The sequence below is a fragment of the Cryptococcus neoformans genome, chromosome 11 (assembly GCF_000149385.1).
Source record: "Cryptococcus neoformans var. neoformans B-3501A chromosome 11, whole genome shotgun sequence".
Lineage (NCBI taxonomy): Eukaryota > Fungi > Basidiomycota > Tremellomycetes > Tremellales > Cryptococcaceae > Cryptococcus > Cryptococcus deneoformans.
The window spans coordinates 250543-266650 of record NC_009187.1 but is presented as its reverse complement, the minus strand read 5'-3'; the positions used below and the strand labels follow the sequence as shown (position 1 = coordinate 266650).

Sequence of the window (16108 nt, the reverse complement as noted above, 5' to 3'; positions counted from 1 at the left end):
ATAAACTCACATCGGCTATGGCAAGAGGGATAAGCAAACCCTTCACCAGCTTTTCCTGAAGCACAGGTTTGTCTTCCAGGTGTTTCTTGAAGATATAGAAGAGCGAGAAAGAAATCATCGCCAGCAACATGAAACCTGTATACCCACACGACACCCCATACACTCTGTCAGAAACCGCTCTTTTCCCCATTGAGCTGGAGGAGTATGCTTGGAGCAAGACTTACAAGAACCCAGTTCTGAAACCACAATCTGGCCACGGACAGTGCTTCCCATCTTCAAAGTTGCTCGCTCAATGTTGCGCGGGATAGTGTTACCGCCAAAACTGATGGGATCATAGATGGCGGAGACACCGCCGGCGACGGTGAGGATGGGCTCGAGGAGCCAGAAAAAGTAGAAGTATGGTGCTGGAAGGACTGACTTGCCGGGGGACATGGTGGTGGATAGTTGCCTGTTGTGAAAGAGATTGGCTGTATATGCGAGAAAAGCTCAACTTGTACTCCGGTCGGGGTGTTGCGGGAGTATCCAAAAAACAGTCATCTACCGATGACGTCAATTCCTTGGAACCAAATCACCTGCTGCAGCAACGAAGATTAACCGACCGAAAATCCATCCAGTCCACCGTACCATACACCATGCAAGTGTTCGTTGGTATCACCAGACATTCACTCACGATGTCGAATCCTCGGACACTATCTATAATTCAGGAAGCAAGGCGGCAAGACGAAGAGGGGATAATTACATGATCAACAACGCTTGATTTTTTGCTGGAAAGCATGTTGAGGATGGTTGGACCTTTTTCGACGATTATTATTATAGTCAGTAATCGACTTTATCTTCGGTCCTTCGAGGAAAGGGGTAGGGTTCTCAGTGAATAATATATGGGTTCATTCTTGGTTATGCAGCTTTCAATCACCAAGACGATTTCTTTGGCATTTTCATCGTGTTTGATCCCACTTCTACAGATACGACAATCAACAACAAAGATAGTAGCTAGTCTATTCTTTTAGTCTTACCACTCGCCTTTGATACTCTTTATACCCTTTATACATCCGTTCACCGAATAGGGCACTAGTAATGAGATGCCATGATTCTTGCATTGTAGTTGTACACGTATCAATATACTGATTACACTAGATATGTTTGATGATCGAAAAATGCTCTAAACGACCCCTACATGATCATATACCACCTTATTATGCCAATAGCCGGTGGATTCCACCCAGGCGCAACAAGCTTTGACTCCTAATACACATACACGAACTCGTCGTTTTTAAAGTCGGTCAAGTCAAGCAAGGCTGTATAAGTAATGTTAGCGATGCACAGCAGGTTAAAACATAAAAAAACGGAGACATACCATTCTGACCGAGCCTTCCGTCCACGTCATCAGCACCATAGGCTTCGTACTTGTTGCTCATAGAAGTATCCTTGATGTATTGAGGTTTGCCGACAGCAACACGTTGTCTCTGCCTCTGTTTGTTAAGAGCGAAAAGAAGAGCCGCAGTGATACCGACACACGCCATCAAGGCACAGAAGATACCGAGAGTGGCTTTGATACCAGGAAGATAGTGAGGCTTGTCCTTGTCTTGGAAGAGCCTGTACCAAACAGTCAGCTTTCGAATAATCCATGGAACACGCTGAATGTGCCGACTCACAAAGGACCAATGATATTACCAGCGGACGATCCGGCGTTGTATACACTCATAAGGAGAGCCTTTTTTGTTTGACCACCAGTGTTGGCAACGATCCAAGATACGATGATTGGATTGGCGCCGAAAAGGAAGGCAAGGAGATAATATCCGACAAGAGCAGGAGCTTGCTTCAAAACAGCTGCGGCATTCTCGACATACAAGAGAGCGAGACCAATGATAACAGGGATGATAAAAACGGCGAGGACAGCTGACTTGAGCTTGAACTTGTACGCGCAGTAACACCCAGCCAGAATCGCGACGAACTGAAGGAATCCGAATGGCATATTGAGCAGAGAGGTGATCCTGCTGTTGAATCCAAAGCCCTTGATGAGCGTCGGCCCAAAGATGTTAGTCACTGAGGCGCCAACATTGAGGAGAAGAGAAATCGCCAAGAAAAGATAGGACTTGGGATCGCAGAAGAGTTCCCAGACGTGAGATACTTTGAACTCGTTGGAACCGGTACCTGTTTGGTTCGCACGGAGTCGCTCAATGCCTTTGGCCTTGTCTTCTTCCGTAAGGAAACGAGCCGAAGCGACATCGGCATCGACGAACATGTAGACGATTGGAGCTGTAACACAGGTGATAATCCCACAGACAATGAAAATGAGTTGCCAGGACTTGATGTGAGGGGAGTCGACGTGGCTGAGACCGAAGGAAAGAAGAGCGGCCACGATAGTGGCAAGACCATTAGTCGAGTACCAGACGGCCACTCGGACAGGTTGCTCAGATCGACGGTACCACTGAGAGGTAAGAAGAGAAAAGAGCGGAAGACAACCAGCTTCAAACAGACCCAAAATGGCTCGCGACGCCATTAAACCGCCAAAACTAAGTCCCGTTATCAGCACATGCTTTATTATCAGGATACACAGATAACTGCGCGTCACGGATCATTAGGTAAAAGGAAAGTCTACTTACTTGTGAGCCGCCGCCATGCATGCTTGAGCTGCACCCCAGCCGAAAACCATGGCAGGCATGAGATATCTGGCAGGAACTTTGACGATTAAGTAGGACGAGAATGGCTGCCAAGCCAACTGGACAATGGCATTGATGGAACCAAGGAGAGAGTATTGGTTGTTAACGAGATTTGTGTCCTCGGAGAGACCGAAAGTGTTGGCATAACCCAATACCTATAGGTGGCAAAATTAGAAATAATAATAATACATGTTTCGAGCAAAAAGCGCTTACAGTCTTGTCTAGGATTTGCAAGAAGTACACCCATGCTAGTAAAGACAAAATGTACTTGTCGGTTTTCCTCCTAATTCGCGCATCCTGCAACAAAAAGTAGTCAGCACCTGCGCATTTTAAGGTTCGGAAAATCCCGTAAACTTTTTTTTCTTTGTTTCAAAACAAGAAACTCAGAACCACTAGAAAGAAAATTCGTTACTCACATCCTCTTGTGTGACTTCTACTCGTTCATCACCAATGTATTTCAGGGCATTGTCACCATGCTTGACCTCCTCCTGGGTGACATGGTGTTTGGTGTAGTGATCTCCCGACTCGACATGCTCGATGCTGACTTTGTCGTCAACTGCGGCCATATTGGCTAGAATAATATGTGTAAAGGGGAGAGAGTGAGTGATTGGGCTGGTTATATGCGAGTGGAGTAGTGGTGCTTAAGAATTGAGTGGCTTTTCAGTTTATTGCGAAGAAGGGGCTGTGGTGTTTGCAGATTGCTATTATATACGCGAGAGGAAAAGCGCGATAAAGCATTTGGAGAGAAGCGGCTATCGACGGCTCCTCTCAAAAGTTTATTCCCATTCGGGTACGTCATGTTTCCCCATAAAGTCTGCCAAGGCCCCGCATTGGGACCCTGAGGTGCCCCCTCGTAACTAATCTAAGCTTCAGAAGAGGGCCCCACCCTCAGACCGACCCGACCCGATTTTCCGACTTCTGGCTAACGATGGTAGGCGGAGGAGAATCTCAATTTCAGGCCTCAGACGCTAAAAAGGAAGATCCTCATGACAAATACCAGCGACCAGCGTCAAATTAGGAGTACGCTTATTATTATCTCGGACACAAATTGGGTAACTGCGTGGCTGCTGATATGACTGTTCTGAAGAATCAAATGTGGAATAGCCGTCCAAAAGCGAAGGCAGTTACATACTCAGCTAACTATCATTGATATACAGGGCAGGTTTATTCTTCAGGACAATCGTCATAAGAGCTACGTATGTGTGATATCTATCAGAATGGTAAAGAGAGTCAGATCAGCCAGATCAGCTTGAGGAGGCAGCCGGCGCCGTCTGGGAGCTTACAGCTCAATAGCCCATTACTGCCTGGAGCTGCCGTGCCTACTAATGATCACCATGCCACTAATCGGATCGTGTACCGAGTACAGTACCATAAAACATAACTGAGCCGGACAATTTGACCATGGTAGCATTATCATCACTACTAGCCAACCGGGATAACAGCCAATGGTCCAAACAACAGGAACCCAATAACTATTTTCTGCCGTCTGTTTGATCTCGTCGATCGCTGATGTCTTTGTCTTAATAATGCCTTTTTTTAAGTCTTACGTCTTACTTTTTTTTAGTGTGGCATGTGGCAGAGCAGAGAGCAGATAAAAAGGCACGTTGTTCGACGGCTACTCTCGGTTATAGCATTATAGCACCGCATGTCAGCGCTTATAGACATTAGACATGCTTTCGTTATATTATTGTACCCATTAAGGACTATCATTACTCAACACTGGCGAAAGAGAAGAATGAAAACTCCTATCACCCCCGCGGTCCCCATCTTGAAAACTTGAGACCCCATGGGATATCCCATGGGGATCAGGGAAAATTGGGTGGAGAGGGGGGTAACTGAATTGGTTATTGGCCTAATGGATAATTGGGTGATGAATGGACTTACGAGCAAGACTTATTCACCTAGAATACAGCTTGCAGATAAGTAATAACTAAATAGGTAGTCTTGTTTAGTTTACCTTTCGACGACTGACGTGGTGGATGATGAAGAATGGGAACACATTTAACGAATATAACGAATATAAGCGGCCGATGCTTAGCTAGACTAACTTATTAAGCAAGAAAAAAGGCTGTGATCTATACCATGGAAGAAACAACCAAGTAATGCAGCAGTAGCGACGAAGGACGACTGTGTACGTAGGGAAAACTATACATCCCGACGTGATGATATTGTGTCATTCTGAGGACTCCTCCTCGCAATTTAATACACCATATAAGTACTGCTGTAAGTAGCAGCAATGATACCAGAATATCTTTTACAAGCCCAAGATAAGCTCAAGAGGGGAACAACATGCTTAACACTTATGATAGGGGAAAAAGGTTAATGGTATCGGAGTTTGCTTGCTTACTGATGTTTGATGCATGTATTATGTGACTGACAAGCGTACGTACGTATGTGATGAATGAAGAAACGGCTATAGACTTTCGCCGCCGGCACTCATATATTTCCGCTATATGCTAATCTCTAAATTTGCTGCAACAAGGCCGTTGCCGTTGGCCGCGGTAGACTGTTCGGAAAATTGGATTAAGCCCTAAATGAATTCGCAGCTTCCACTGGCAATTTTTAGAAGAACGACCAACAGTCCTGAATCTTGTCCGTCGATAACCGCTGGTGCCTTTCATTCATCAGTCGTCCAAGAAGCACCTCTTTCACCTCCAAAGTAGTACTTATAAACCTTAATAAAAACGCCCCTATAAGCAAGGCTATTAGCCATTTTCATTGGAAGATTGCATAGCAATCTGACCGATTGCATTTTCTCCTTTCTCACCGTCTGCAGGACACATATTGGCCAACTGCATGCATATTTTTATATCAATCGGTAGCTACGGGGCGTCCGAGTCGGATAGTTCATTGCAAAAATATTGTTCAGAGGGTGCATGTCTACCACATATATAGGGGCCTTCTTTCCATAGTAAACCGGAAGGCAGATTTGTTTCCGTCGGCTGAGACTTGTTGTGGAGGTACCTTCTTCGAGTTCTTCAGGCCGTCCGTCCAAAGAAGATCTTTCGGTTCCAATATTTATTTAGCCTACGTAGTATTTGTCTTTGTCACTCACCGTCTGAGTAAACAGTCGTTCAAACAACTTCATTCTTTTTTCTCTCTCCATAGCTTGATCGGGAAACCGCCATTCTTCATTTTCGTCCTGTATATCAGCATAGCCGATCTTCAACATCCTTTTCACCATCTTTCTTGTCCCCTCGGCCTCAACATCATGCTTGTCTCCCCCATAGTTCGCCATGACGTGATAATAAACATTGTTGTATTGATCGCGGAAAGTGTCGCCTTTGCAGTAGGAGCTACTACTATACATAATCATTCCCGACAGTTGCAAATCCCCCGGCAACCCAGCGTTTCTCCATCTTCAGGTGGCGATGAAGATCTGGATTGAGTAGCCAGAGATTAGAGGCTAGTATGATGTGTGCTTATGGCTCTTATCAGGTAGAACTATGTGAAGTGCTAAAGTCTGCGAATGTCGTTCAGTACGTCAGTCGTTTTTTTAGCTCGCCCTTGTTGGCATGGCTTTTGCGTTTGCATCTGTTCAAACCCATAAAGTTGCAACATCCTTTCCAACCTTTGCCTTTTTTGTTTTCTACTTTTCAATAGCGTCTCGGATCAGGTGGCGAGCGTGGAGACAAAGCAGAATCTTCGCCATTTCTTCTAGAAGAAAAGCTAGAGGGTAAAAAAGATAAATCAATGATGGGTAAGCCTGAACTTTGGATATTCTGTCTGGCCGCATTACAGATGGTTGTGTTGAACCTATGAGACTGTAAGCCATGATGGAGAATCCAAAGAGAAACCAGGTCATAAACGCTTTCATTGATAAGAAGGTTCATTTCGAACCAACGACTGAAAGTCCCCCTCCTCTGCGTCATGTCAAAAGGAAGAAGACAACAGCAGTGCCCAAGTGCAGGAGTGAAATATCAAGGCATGAGCTGAGAGTCAGTGAGATAAACCTCCCAACAAACAAAAAGCACATGGGGGCCACCTCAGCCAAGGAAGGGCACTGTTCAAACGATGAGAGTTTCAAGTTTGGAAGATGGCACAGAGAACACGGACAACGATCTAATAACTGGACTTCTTACTTCTTCCTTCTATCTGCTGTTAAGACGTTGACTTTGACACTTTCGTATATGACTATGATGAACACATCCAGATGCATGGAAGAGCTAAGAGAGGAGATATTGCTATTAAGCATGGTTTCGGAACTGATTTCATTCACGCTTTTGACACTTGCCGAGCGCACCCTATTCTTTTCTTGTTCCGCTGCACAAGATTCAGTTGGCACCTTACTATCGATTACCAAATGGTCTTCTGGACTCGATCGCATGATTTTATCTTGAGATTGTCTGGCATTATTGCTCAAGCACATATAAAGGGGATATCAGATTAAAATCACCAATTATCGGATCTGAATACCAGGTGATGGTACTGTACTTTCTGCAGGTAGACATTTATGCGAACAGTTGTCGTATCCAGCATTAAGATTGTCCGCAAATAAAGGCTGATCAAGTGGAGTAAAGAACGTTTGAATCAGAGTAGTCCATCCCTTTAATCGTACCCGTCCGAGCTCGAATTACCCCTTGGAGTCCTATAAGATGTAAGATATAAGATATGCCAAGTCTCTCGTCTTACCCTCAAAGGCCGACGACATATTACTACAGTCTGAAGTGTCCGATGTCAACTTCTCCACCGCCTATCCTTGCTGGCGCCTCTGCTCAAGCACTCTGTCACATCCAATGTGGTTGCTAATGCAATTAGCGTTGTGAACAAACAATCGTGCTCAAGTCACACGTTCATGATGGCCAAATGACGACAGAGTCAGAGATGATGATAGTACTTCCTGAACATGATAAGCCAGCCAAAAGAATAGGAGGCACTTACTATTTACTAATTTACTACTGCCAAGGACATGTCTGTGTAGAAGATTGTCAATGAAGCCATGACAGACGAAGGAAGCAGGATGTAAAATATGCTAAATGTCGGCGCTCGTTCGTTCTCGTCTTCGTTCGTTCCTCTTCTCCGCATATCTCATTCGACGGAATCAAATCTGCCTTCCGGTTTACTATGGAAAGAAGGCCCCTATATATGTGGTAGACATGCACCCTCTGAACAATATTTTTGCAATGAACTATCCGACTCGGACACCCCGTAGCTACCGATTGATATAAAAATATGCATGCAGTTGGCCAATATGTGTCCTGCAGACGGTGAGAAAGGAGAAAATGCAATCGGTCAGATTGCTATGCAATCTTCCAATGAAAATGGCTAATAGCCTTGCTTATAGGGGCGTTTTTATTAAGGTTTATAAGTACTACTTTGGAGGTGAAAGAGGTGCCAAGAAGGCGGGGAGAAGGAGGTAGTTAGCCGATAGACAAGAGGCCATCCGACTATTATTAGTAATCAACCGGTCCCAGCTCTCCAATATTGATGTCAGATGAAGCTTACTGAGCTGTGTAGACCGGACCGTCACAACCTCTAGCCTTTTTATCTCATATGACCCGAAGACGGGATCTCCTCCAGAGGCAACACCAAATCGGCCCGGACGCAGTGAACAAACATAATTGTTGGCAGCAACCAGTGACATTTTACAACTGTAAATCATTATCACAACAAGCTGATATCGACCTACAAGCCACAAGCTATATGACTAACACATCTTCCAAATCTCATGCAACACAGATCACTCCCTTTAATCATCCGAATCGTCCATACGACTCTAATATCAAAAATCAAAACCAGCTGCTCTGAACACCTCCAGATTGGTACCGGGCCTCGCTTTAGCTGCCAGATCAGGCAAGTCCATGGCGATAAGGGACTTGCGCAAAGTACCCCAAAGGGCAGCAGAGTCATTAGAAATCTGCTGGCTGTGCCCCTCGGTCTGAGACGAATGAAGAGATAAAGCGGCGAGGACTAAACCGCAGTCAGCAAGCTAGTCGAGTAAGGAAAATGAGATTAACATACAGTGTTCGGCAGCTTCACGATGTACTCCAATATTAAGACAGGCAACTCCGAGATTGGAAATCGCCCTTGTGAATCCAGGCTTCAATTCGAGTGCACGACGATAAGCATCGACCGCTTCCTCGGATGATCCACCATTGGCCAGTGTCGCACCAAGGCGATTCCAAAGGAGGTAATCCTGTTGTGAATCAGTAGACAGCGAGAGGTCAGTAAAGGGTCAAGCACTCACTTCAGGACGTTCCTTTAAGGCCGCCACCCAACAGTCTCTAGCTTGGTCATATTCCCCCATCATGTAAAACAATGTTCCTAGTCCGACTTGAACATCTGGGTCGACTTTTTCGCCTTTTTGATACTGTTCCCTTGCTAGCGCGAGGAAAGAATCCGCCATTTGCTGATGAAGAGCCCAAGGTGAGGCAGTGGAGGAGGTAAGAAGCGGTGAAGACGTCGTAGGGGCAGGGCCGGCATACGCTGGATGTGTGAGACTCAGGAATCTATGCAGAGTTGACAAGGCGGCCAGATCAAGGGATTCATTGACATATGATATCGCGAGGTTCTATTATGATTTCCGTTTTAGTTCGAGCTAAGGCGCAAAGATATGACTTACTGTGAGCATCTCGCCGGCAACACCCTCCTTTCCTGTGATTCCTTCCTGCTCCAAAGTCTTGCTACCCGCTTGGAACGCTTCAAGAGCCTTTTCTTCTTTTTCATCCATTGCATGGACCCTACCCAATGTTGCCCATGCTTCGGTCAGCGATACGTTGATTTGGATTCTTTCCTGCGGCGTTGAACGCGTAATGAATTGCTCAATCATAATAGCAGCTTCCGACAGAGAGCCTCCGGATGCCAAAAGGTGATTGGCTTCAGTCCAAAGGTAGGAAGCAGAAAGCGACGCCAGGTGTTGCGAAGGGGAACCTCAAGAGATTTTATCAGGATTGAAGTATTCGATGCGTTGATATGGAACTTACTGAAATCATAACTTCCTATCAGAGGTATGCCGTCGTCTCTTGCAGCTAAGCCTTGTCCCATCGCTAACCGTTCGTCTTGAAGGAAATCGGTTTGTTGATCAAGACTCGCTTGACCGACATCAGGTTGGTTTAGGCTCTCATTCAAAACGTCGAAAAGATCATCCTCATCATTCGCGAACTATTATTTGTTAGATTTGCGAACCCCAACGGAGAGAAAACAGATTATATGTACCTGAGAGAAGTCCCTTTCCCATTCTGCCAGTTTATTTAGTCGCTCTGCTTCTGGCTTCAAGCTTTCCCAAACTTTTTCGAAATCGCCCTTAGCCTCCTTGATTTCCTCTGCATTATCTACAGAAGTTTCCTCCACCGTTTCTTCAGCTGCTGGCATCTCCCTTTCCTTTCCCTTCCCTTTCGCATCCATCTGTTCCGCTGTCTGAGATGTCGCTGCATCGGTAGCTTTCCAATCTTCTTCAGCTCGAGCAAAAAGGGCTTCCATCTGCTTTGGGTCTAATTGGACCTCAGGGGAGAGAGAAGAAGCCGGTGGTCGCTGAAGATTTTGGCCGTACATCCGGGAGAAAGACGGCTGATAATTGATGCCCATGCCTTGGCTCATGCCCATGGAAGCGCTCGGCATGTCGCTGGAGTACGGAGGATTGTGGGCCATTTGATGGCCAGACCCGATAGCCCTCTGTTTCCCCTTCTCTTGTGAAGACTGCCATTCTTCATATCCGTTGATCCAGTTACTCTCTTGGGACGGTGGTGGGACCCATTGAACTGGAGCCCGAGACGGAGCCTGAGTTATAAAAGGAGGGGACTTGAGCCCATTGGACATCGCTTCATTCCATCCAGCCTCAAAGCTAGATCCCAATGGCAAATGCGAAGCTGCAGGCATTGGAGAAGCACTGCCGCTCCGACTGGATTCTGCTAAAGCAGCTGACAAATGAGAGAGATTGAATGGGTGTGGGGTGGGATTGGCATGTCGTGCGATTGGTGCTTGACCTTGCGGGTTAAATGATGGGGAAGACCGGAACGTATTCAATTGCGTAGATGATTGGGGTACAAGGCGATCCTAACCGATTTTACCATCAGAAGAGGCCATTGAAGAAGTGGCTTACCTTGAAAAGAGAGTGATCCGCAGCTTCCCTTTGAGCGACCTGTTTAAGAGGGTTGGAGGGGCCGCAATCAGCGCCGTTGAGGAAGGATTGCATTCTGATCTGCGGTGTGCAATTTGTGGTTAAAGATCGAGCTGCTGGTGCAGAAATGACGAACGAGGAATTGTAATGAACGACGACAGTTCAGAAAACGGATGGCCGCGTGCGGGCCGGTTATACGTTATACAAGGCATACCCGAATCTGATGCCGCTAATCCTTTTTGCAGGCGCTCCTATATAAGTAATTGATCCCGTTATTCGGGTCCAATCTATGTATATTATGCTGCATACTGTTACAAGCAATGAACATCTTGGTCACTGATAGTACGTACAAGCACTACTAACGGTGCACGCATTGCTCTATGTTGCCTTGCGATAAGAAGGCCGTGATGAATTTATTTCCTCATCTTCGCCCTGTGACTCGATTGCCCAGTCTTCCTCACTCTCCGTGTTTGCCGTCAGACTACCTCCCAGCGAAATCACAGTGAAAATCAATCCCACAGTAATGACAAACCTCCATATCCCTCCGCCTCCTGCATGTTTTTCTTCCTTATCTCCTTGACTTGGCCTTCGCTTTCCCCATCCTGCACGATCCGTCGTACGAGCATTGGGGGCGTACGAATAATTATACCCGGGAGAGTACTGCCAGTTAGGTGGTGTTCGATGACCAAAGGGGTTGTATGTCTCGGTCTTAGGTCGCCAACCTGGGGGTGGATGTGAGGAAGCGTGTTGACCATGCCAGGCCCTATGTGGGCCTTGCGCTGCACGATGTAAGTATGGATCATTTGGGTGGAATGAAGAATGATGTGCGGGATTGGAAGCATGGGGCCGGCGAGGAGATTGGGAAGCTGGTGTTATTGAGAGATCATACTGCCGTCTGCAATCTTGTCAGACAATACCCACTCAAGCAAGGCGTCCGGAAGCTTACCTTTTGCTTTCATCACCCAGCGTCGCGTAGGCATCATTAATTTCGTGAAACTTGGATATATCGCCGCCAGTCTTGTCAGGGTGGTATTTTTTTGACAGCTGCACTTCGCCATTAATCAGAGCGTCGATTGTCGATTAGAGCTCTTCATATCTGGAGCTCATTATGCACACTTACCTCATAGAACTTCGCCTTGACCTGCTGCTTGGTCGCATTCTTCGGCAACATGAGGGCATCATAATGACTGCCCTTGGATCTGGCGGCACTTCGAGCGCTGGAGGCGAAACAGCGTAATCTCTCCTTCCGGCACACCTTTACCGGTATTTTCAGAGCTAAAGACCCCCTCGGGAACATTCTCTGAGGTGGTCGTACGAGGTGTGATGGGGTAGAGTAGCAGTTCGTCGTAGCGACACCGAGATGTGCGTGACGAGGACAACAGAGAGTGGATACTAACTCCTCAATTATCTTATTCCGACGGAAGCAAGCATCGGCAGTGCCCGCCTCCACAAATAATAAACCTGACCACATGCTCTTTTCCTTCTTTCCCTTACTTCTTGCCGCCTTGCATCAATATCCTATATTCATCGTTCAGAATATCGCCTATATTACCAAAAATCACCCTCAGACTCACACGGAAAGTCTGTTCCAAAATGGCAATGTCATCCAGCAAGCTTGCGGACCTGAGACAATTGATGAAGGAGCAAGGCGTTGATGCTTAGTGCGTACAATGGATCTATCACCTTAACGGCACTGATAAGATGCAGTGTGGTACCTTCGGAAGACGCTCGTAAGGCATATACACCTACATCTCTAGCTGGTTATGGATTGACTGAGCCTTTCTGATTGTTATTTCTTGTCAGACGCTTCCGAATATCTGGCACCATGTGACGCACGACGGGCCTATATTACAGGATTCACCGGGTCTGCCGGCTGTGCAGTTATAACCCATGACAAAGCGCTTTGCTGGACTGATGGCAGATACTGGCTTCAAGCAGAGAAGCAACTCGGTGAAGGGTAAGTAGACCCTAAATGCAGAGTGGTCACATACTGATCTGTTTCAGATGGGCATTGATGAAGAGTGGGCTGCCTGAAGTTCCTACTTGGGCCCAATGGCTTAGCACAGTAGATATCAATCTTCAATTATCTGAGAATCCATCTAACAACGTGATCAGGAAGTTTCACCCAATTCCTTGATCGGTATTGATCCCACCGTCATTCCCTACTCTGAAGCACTCTCACTCCTCTCTTCCCTTCCCTCGTTGTCTCCTGCCCCAAGTGCAGCATCTCCTTCAAGACTCATCGCTACTCCAAACTTGATCGATTCCCTTTGGGTGCCTCCTTCCCGTCCCCTTCGACCTTCTCAACCCATATTCCATCTGGCCGATAGGTACACTGGGGAACCCGTCTCTTCCAAGTTGAGGCGACTGAGGGACAAGCTTATAAGGATAGGGAGTCCCGGTACAGTTGTAGCATCGCTTGATGAGATCGCTTGGGTGTTCAATTTGAGAGGAGCGGACATTCCTTACAACCCTGTAAGCCTTGATTGTGACAAATGAAATTTCAGTTGCTGAAAGAGGGGCTTAGGTATTCTTTGCGTATACCATCATCACTCCGGATGATTGTACCCTCTTTGTCTCGCCTTCCTCTCTCACCATTGAGGTTCGATCCTATCTCCACTCCAATGGAATAGCCGTTCTTGACTATTCACATGTGTGGACTTCACTTGAAGCTTGGAAGAAGAGGGTCAAGTTTGACCAAGAGAATAAAAGCAGGGAGCAAAGAGATGGTGTGAAGCGGGCAAGGCTCGAGGAGGAGGCAAAGAAAGAGGAAGAAGGAGAAAGGCTGAAGAAAACAGACAAGATCTTAATTGGAAACAAGACGAGTTGGGCTGTTGCCAAAGCGGTTGGAGAGGTAAGGCATGTGGATACATATGCGTCAAACAAATCTAATCATTGAGCAGGATAATGTGGAAGTACGACGATCTCTAATTGAGGAGATGAAAGCCAAGAAAAACGCGGTATGTCTTTGGCTCTTTCTTAATATTCGATATTTGCTAACATGGATTTTTGCAGACTGAAATTGAAGGCTTTCGCCAATGTCATATACGTGACGGGGCCGCCCTTGTGCGATATCTTGCTTGGCTGGAAGAAGCGCTTGAGAATGGAGAAAGCTGGACGGAGTATGATGCAGCGACCAAGCTTGAAGATTTCCGCAAGTGAGTTTACCGTCCCTCATTTCAAAGTCTTGTAAGCTGACTGTTCAATAGGGAAAACAAACTTTTCATGGGACTTTCATTTGAAACCATCTCGTCTACTGGTGCAAATGCCGCCGTCATTCATTACTCTCCGCCCGCAGAGGGGAGTAAGATGATTGAAAAAAAGCAAATGTACTTGTGTGACTCTGGCGGTCAGTACTGCTGGTATTCAATGGAGACCAACGAGCTGATTGACCTTTTAAACATAGCCCAGTACTTGGATGGGACCACAGACGTAACTCGAACACTTGTATGTCCGAGCGCGTCGACGTCAATCGACGTCTTTCAGGGAAGCTAATGCGTATGTAGCACTTTGGCACACCCAACGAGGACCAAAAGCGTGCATTCACCCGAGTGGTGAGTTGCATCAAATGGTAGGTGCCAAATTAGTAGCTGATCCATGTACATTAGTTACAAGGACACATTTCCTTAGATACTATCGTTTTCCCTCAGGGTACCACTGGTAAGTCAGTTTCTCTTGTTGTGATGATCTGAGCTGATTACCTGCTTAGGCTATATTCTGTAAGGGATTACAACACGATGTCCGGGGAAGGTGCTGATGCCTGTTTAGAGATGTACTCGCCCGTCGAGCTCTTTGGAGTGAAGGACTGGACTACCGGTATGTGCCTTTTTTACAAAGCATCGTTATGCAACTTATGTATTTGAATCTTGACATTAGCCACTCAACATCCCACGGCATTGGTTCTTTCCTCAATGTCCACGAAGGCCCTCAAGGTATAGGCCAACGACCGGCGTACAATGAAGTGCCTTTACAAGAGGGTATGGTTATCTCGAATGAACCCGGCTACTATAAAGATGGTGAATGGGGGATTCGAATCGAAGGGGTGGACGTCATCGAGAGAAGGGAGACGAGGGAGAATTTCGGTGGTAAAGGGTGGTTGGGATTTGAAAGAATCACCATGGTGAGTTATGCGAACTACTTGATGTGCCAGCGCTCATTTTCCGATCATTTCAAGTGTCCTATCCAAACGAAACTTGTGGATTCTTCGCTGCTCACCATCGAAGAAAAAGACTGGCTCAATGAATATCACGCAGAAGTCCTCGCAAAACTAGCGCCGGTGTTGAAAGAGATGGGAGACGAAAGAGCAGGTAAATGGCTGGAAAGAGAGTGCCAACCTCTGTAAGAGGGCTTTTTTTTGGACGCGATGAAGTCATGTTCCCCTCGTGACAAGCTTCTTTTTCGTTCTCATGAAGGTATACCTCTCATTCCCTGCATTACAAGGCAAGCTATTGGTACGCGTGTTTGATAAGCTATCGTCTGCTTCGAGATACATGACTTCCTCTGTTCCCTAAGGTGCTATCTATAGTTGGGTTTCAAATAAGTGGTTTGTAAGTTACAGCCGGTTCGGAGAATGTGCAGTGTCGTTCAATATGCGTGGTGGTCTAGCTGATCCAACATTCCATAATTCCTACGGCAGGGTTCTTTTGTCGACGCGTCGCGTTTTATGGATCCGCACAAACACTCTGATGCCCGGTCGTCAGCCTACACAGTTGGCTGCTCACTACCCCCAAGCCTCCACACATCGGTAATTACGTATAACCCCCAGCGACGCAGGACTGAAGTGAGCGAGGAGATCGACAAGAATGCTCCATTTTTCTGCTCACCATCACTTTTGTTAGCCACTCAAACTAGCATAAAGCACTTGTTATTTCCTATTACCAAACACTTATCTCCCACCTTGTCAGAGGAATAGAGGGCTTGTAGAAGAAAAGGACCAACATGCACGCGCCCAAAAGCCGCTTGCTGCGAGACTATCGTTAAGCGCAGAATGCAAGCGCGAAATTGTGGAGGGCGCAACACGGAAGAGAGGCGCAACACCGACCAAAGGACGCTCGATACCTTTCCCAGTTTCGCGCAGGAGGCGTGACGGACGACATGGATCAGGGACGTGCAGAACGTTATCGCCGCCAGTGCCACCGCGCCGAGGGTCTGTACAGAAACAGCGCTGGCCAAAGAGCACGGGTGTCGTCTCTGGCCCGCTGGGGATATGGACAAACAGTCAGCGATCCTTGAGATGTACTCTGCAACGACGCAGCCTACAACTGTGCCGGACGCCCCAAGTGCAAAGCATGCAGCGCTACAGCGGGTATATGAAAGCAGGGCGAATGCAAGGCGTTTGTGGCTATAGCAGTGGGTGCAGGATGCAGTCTTTCGGACTCGAGGGAGGTGTCGA

The 16108-nt window shown here is 46.8% G+C and overlaps 5 protein-coding genes across 5 annotated transcripts in view; 1 reads left to right on the top strand and 4 right to left on the bottom strand.

The window, feature by feature from the left end:
* CNBK0890 (hypothetical protein) overlaps positions 1-432 on the bottom strand; it is a gene marked incomplete at both ends in the record, with an annotated part of 928 nt that extends 496 nt beyond the window's left edge. The window contains 2 exons of the mRNA XM_767622.1: positions 11-135; positions 225-432. Coding sequence (XP_772715.1) covers positions 11-135; positions 225-432 — 333 coding nt within the window. The remainder of the gene's footprint in view (positions 1-10; positions 136-224) is intronic.
* An 810-nt stretch (positions 433-1242) lies between these two features.
* Positions 1243-3226, bottom strand: CNBK0880 (hypothetical protein; the record flags this gene model as incomplete). The annotated part of the gene is made up of 6 exons (XM_767621.1): positions 1243-1295; positions 1355-1593; positions 1653-2513; positions 2604-2815; positions 2874-2957; positions 3077-3226. The coding sequence occupies 6 exons, from the start codon at positions 3224-3226 to the stop codon at positions 1243-1245; spliced, it is 1599 nt and encodes a 532-aa protein (XP_772714.1).
* A 5156-nt stretch (positions 3227-8382) lies between these two features.
* On the bottom strand, positions 8383-10791 carry CNBK0870 (hypothetical protein; the record flags this gene model as incomplete). Its single annotated transcript, XM_767620.1, has 7 exons — positions 8383-8570; positions 8622-8796; positions 8848-9171; positions 9223-9530; positions 9596-9761; positions 9816-10652; positions 10699-10791. 7 exons carry the CDS (start codon positions 10789-10791, stop codon positions 8383-8385), a joined length of 2091 nt encoding a protein of 696 aa, XP_772713.1.
* Positions 10792-11094: 303 nt separating this feature from the next.
* CNBK0860 (hypothetical protein) lies at positions 11095-12013 on the bottom strand (the record flags this gene model as incomplete). Its single annotated transcript, XM_767619.1, has 3 exons — positions 11095-11611; positions 11663-11760; positions 11837-12013. 3 exons carry the CDS (start codon positions 12011-12013, stop codon positions 11095-11097), a joined length of 792 nt encoding a protein of 263 aa, XP_772712.1.
* Positions 12014-12309: 296 nt separating this feature from the next.
* CNBK0850 (hypothetical protein) lies at positions 12310-15058 on the top strand (the record flags this gene model as incomplete). The annotated part of the gene is made up of 16 exons (XM_767618.1): positions 12310-12377; positions 12424-12446; positions 12520-12673; positions 12721-12781; positions 12832-13191; positions 13244-13570; positions 13620-13676; positions 13732-13874; positions 13926-14065; positions 14123-14163; positions 14223-14270; positions 14325-14376; positions 14426-14435; positions 14485-14532; positions 14593-14836; positions 14891-15058. The coding sequence occupies 16 exons, from the start codon at positions 12310-12312 to the stop codon at positions 15056-15058; spliced, it is 1944 nt and encodes a 647-aa protein (XP_772711.1).
* Between the last annotated feature and the right edge of the window lie 1050 nt (positions 15059-16108).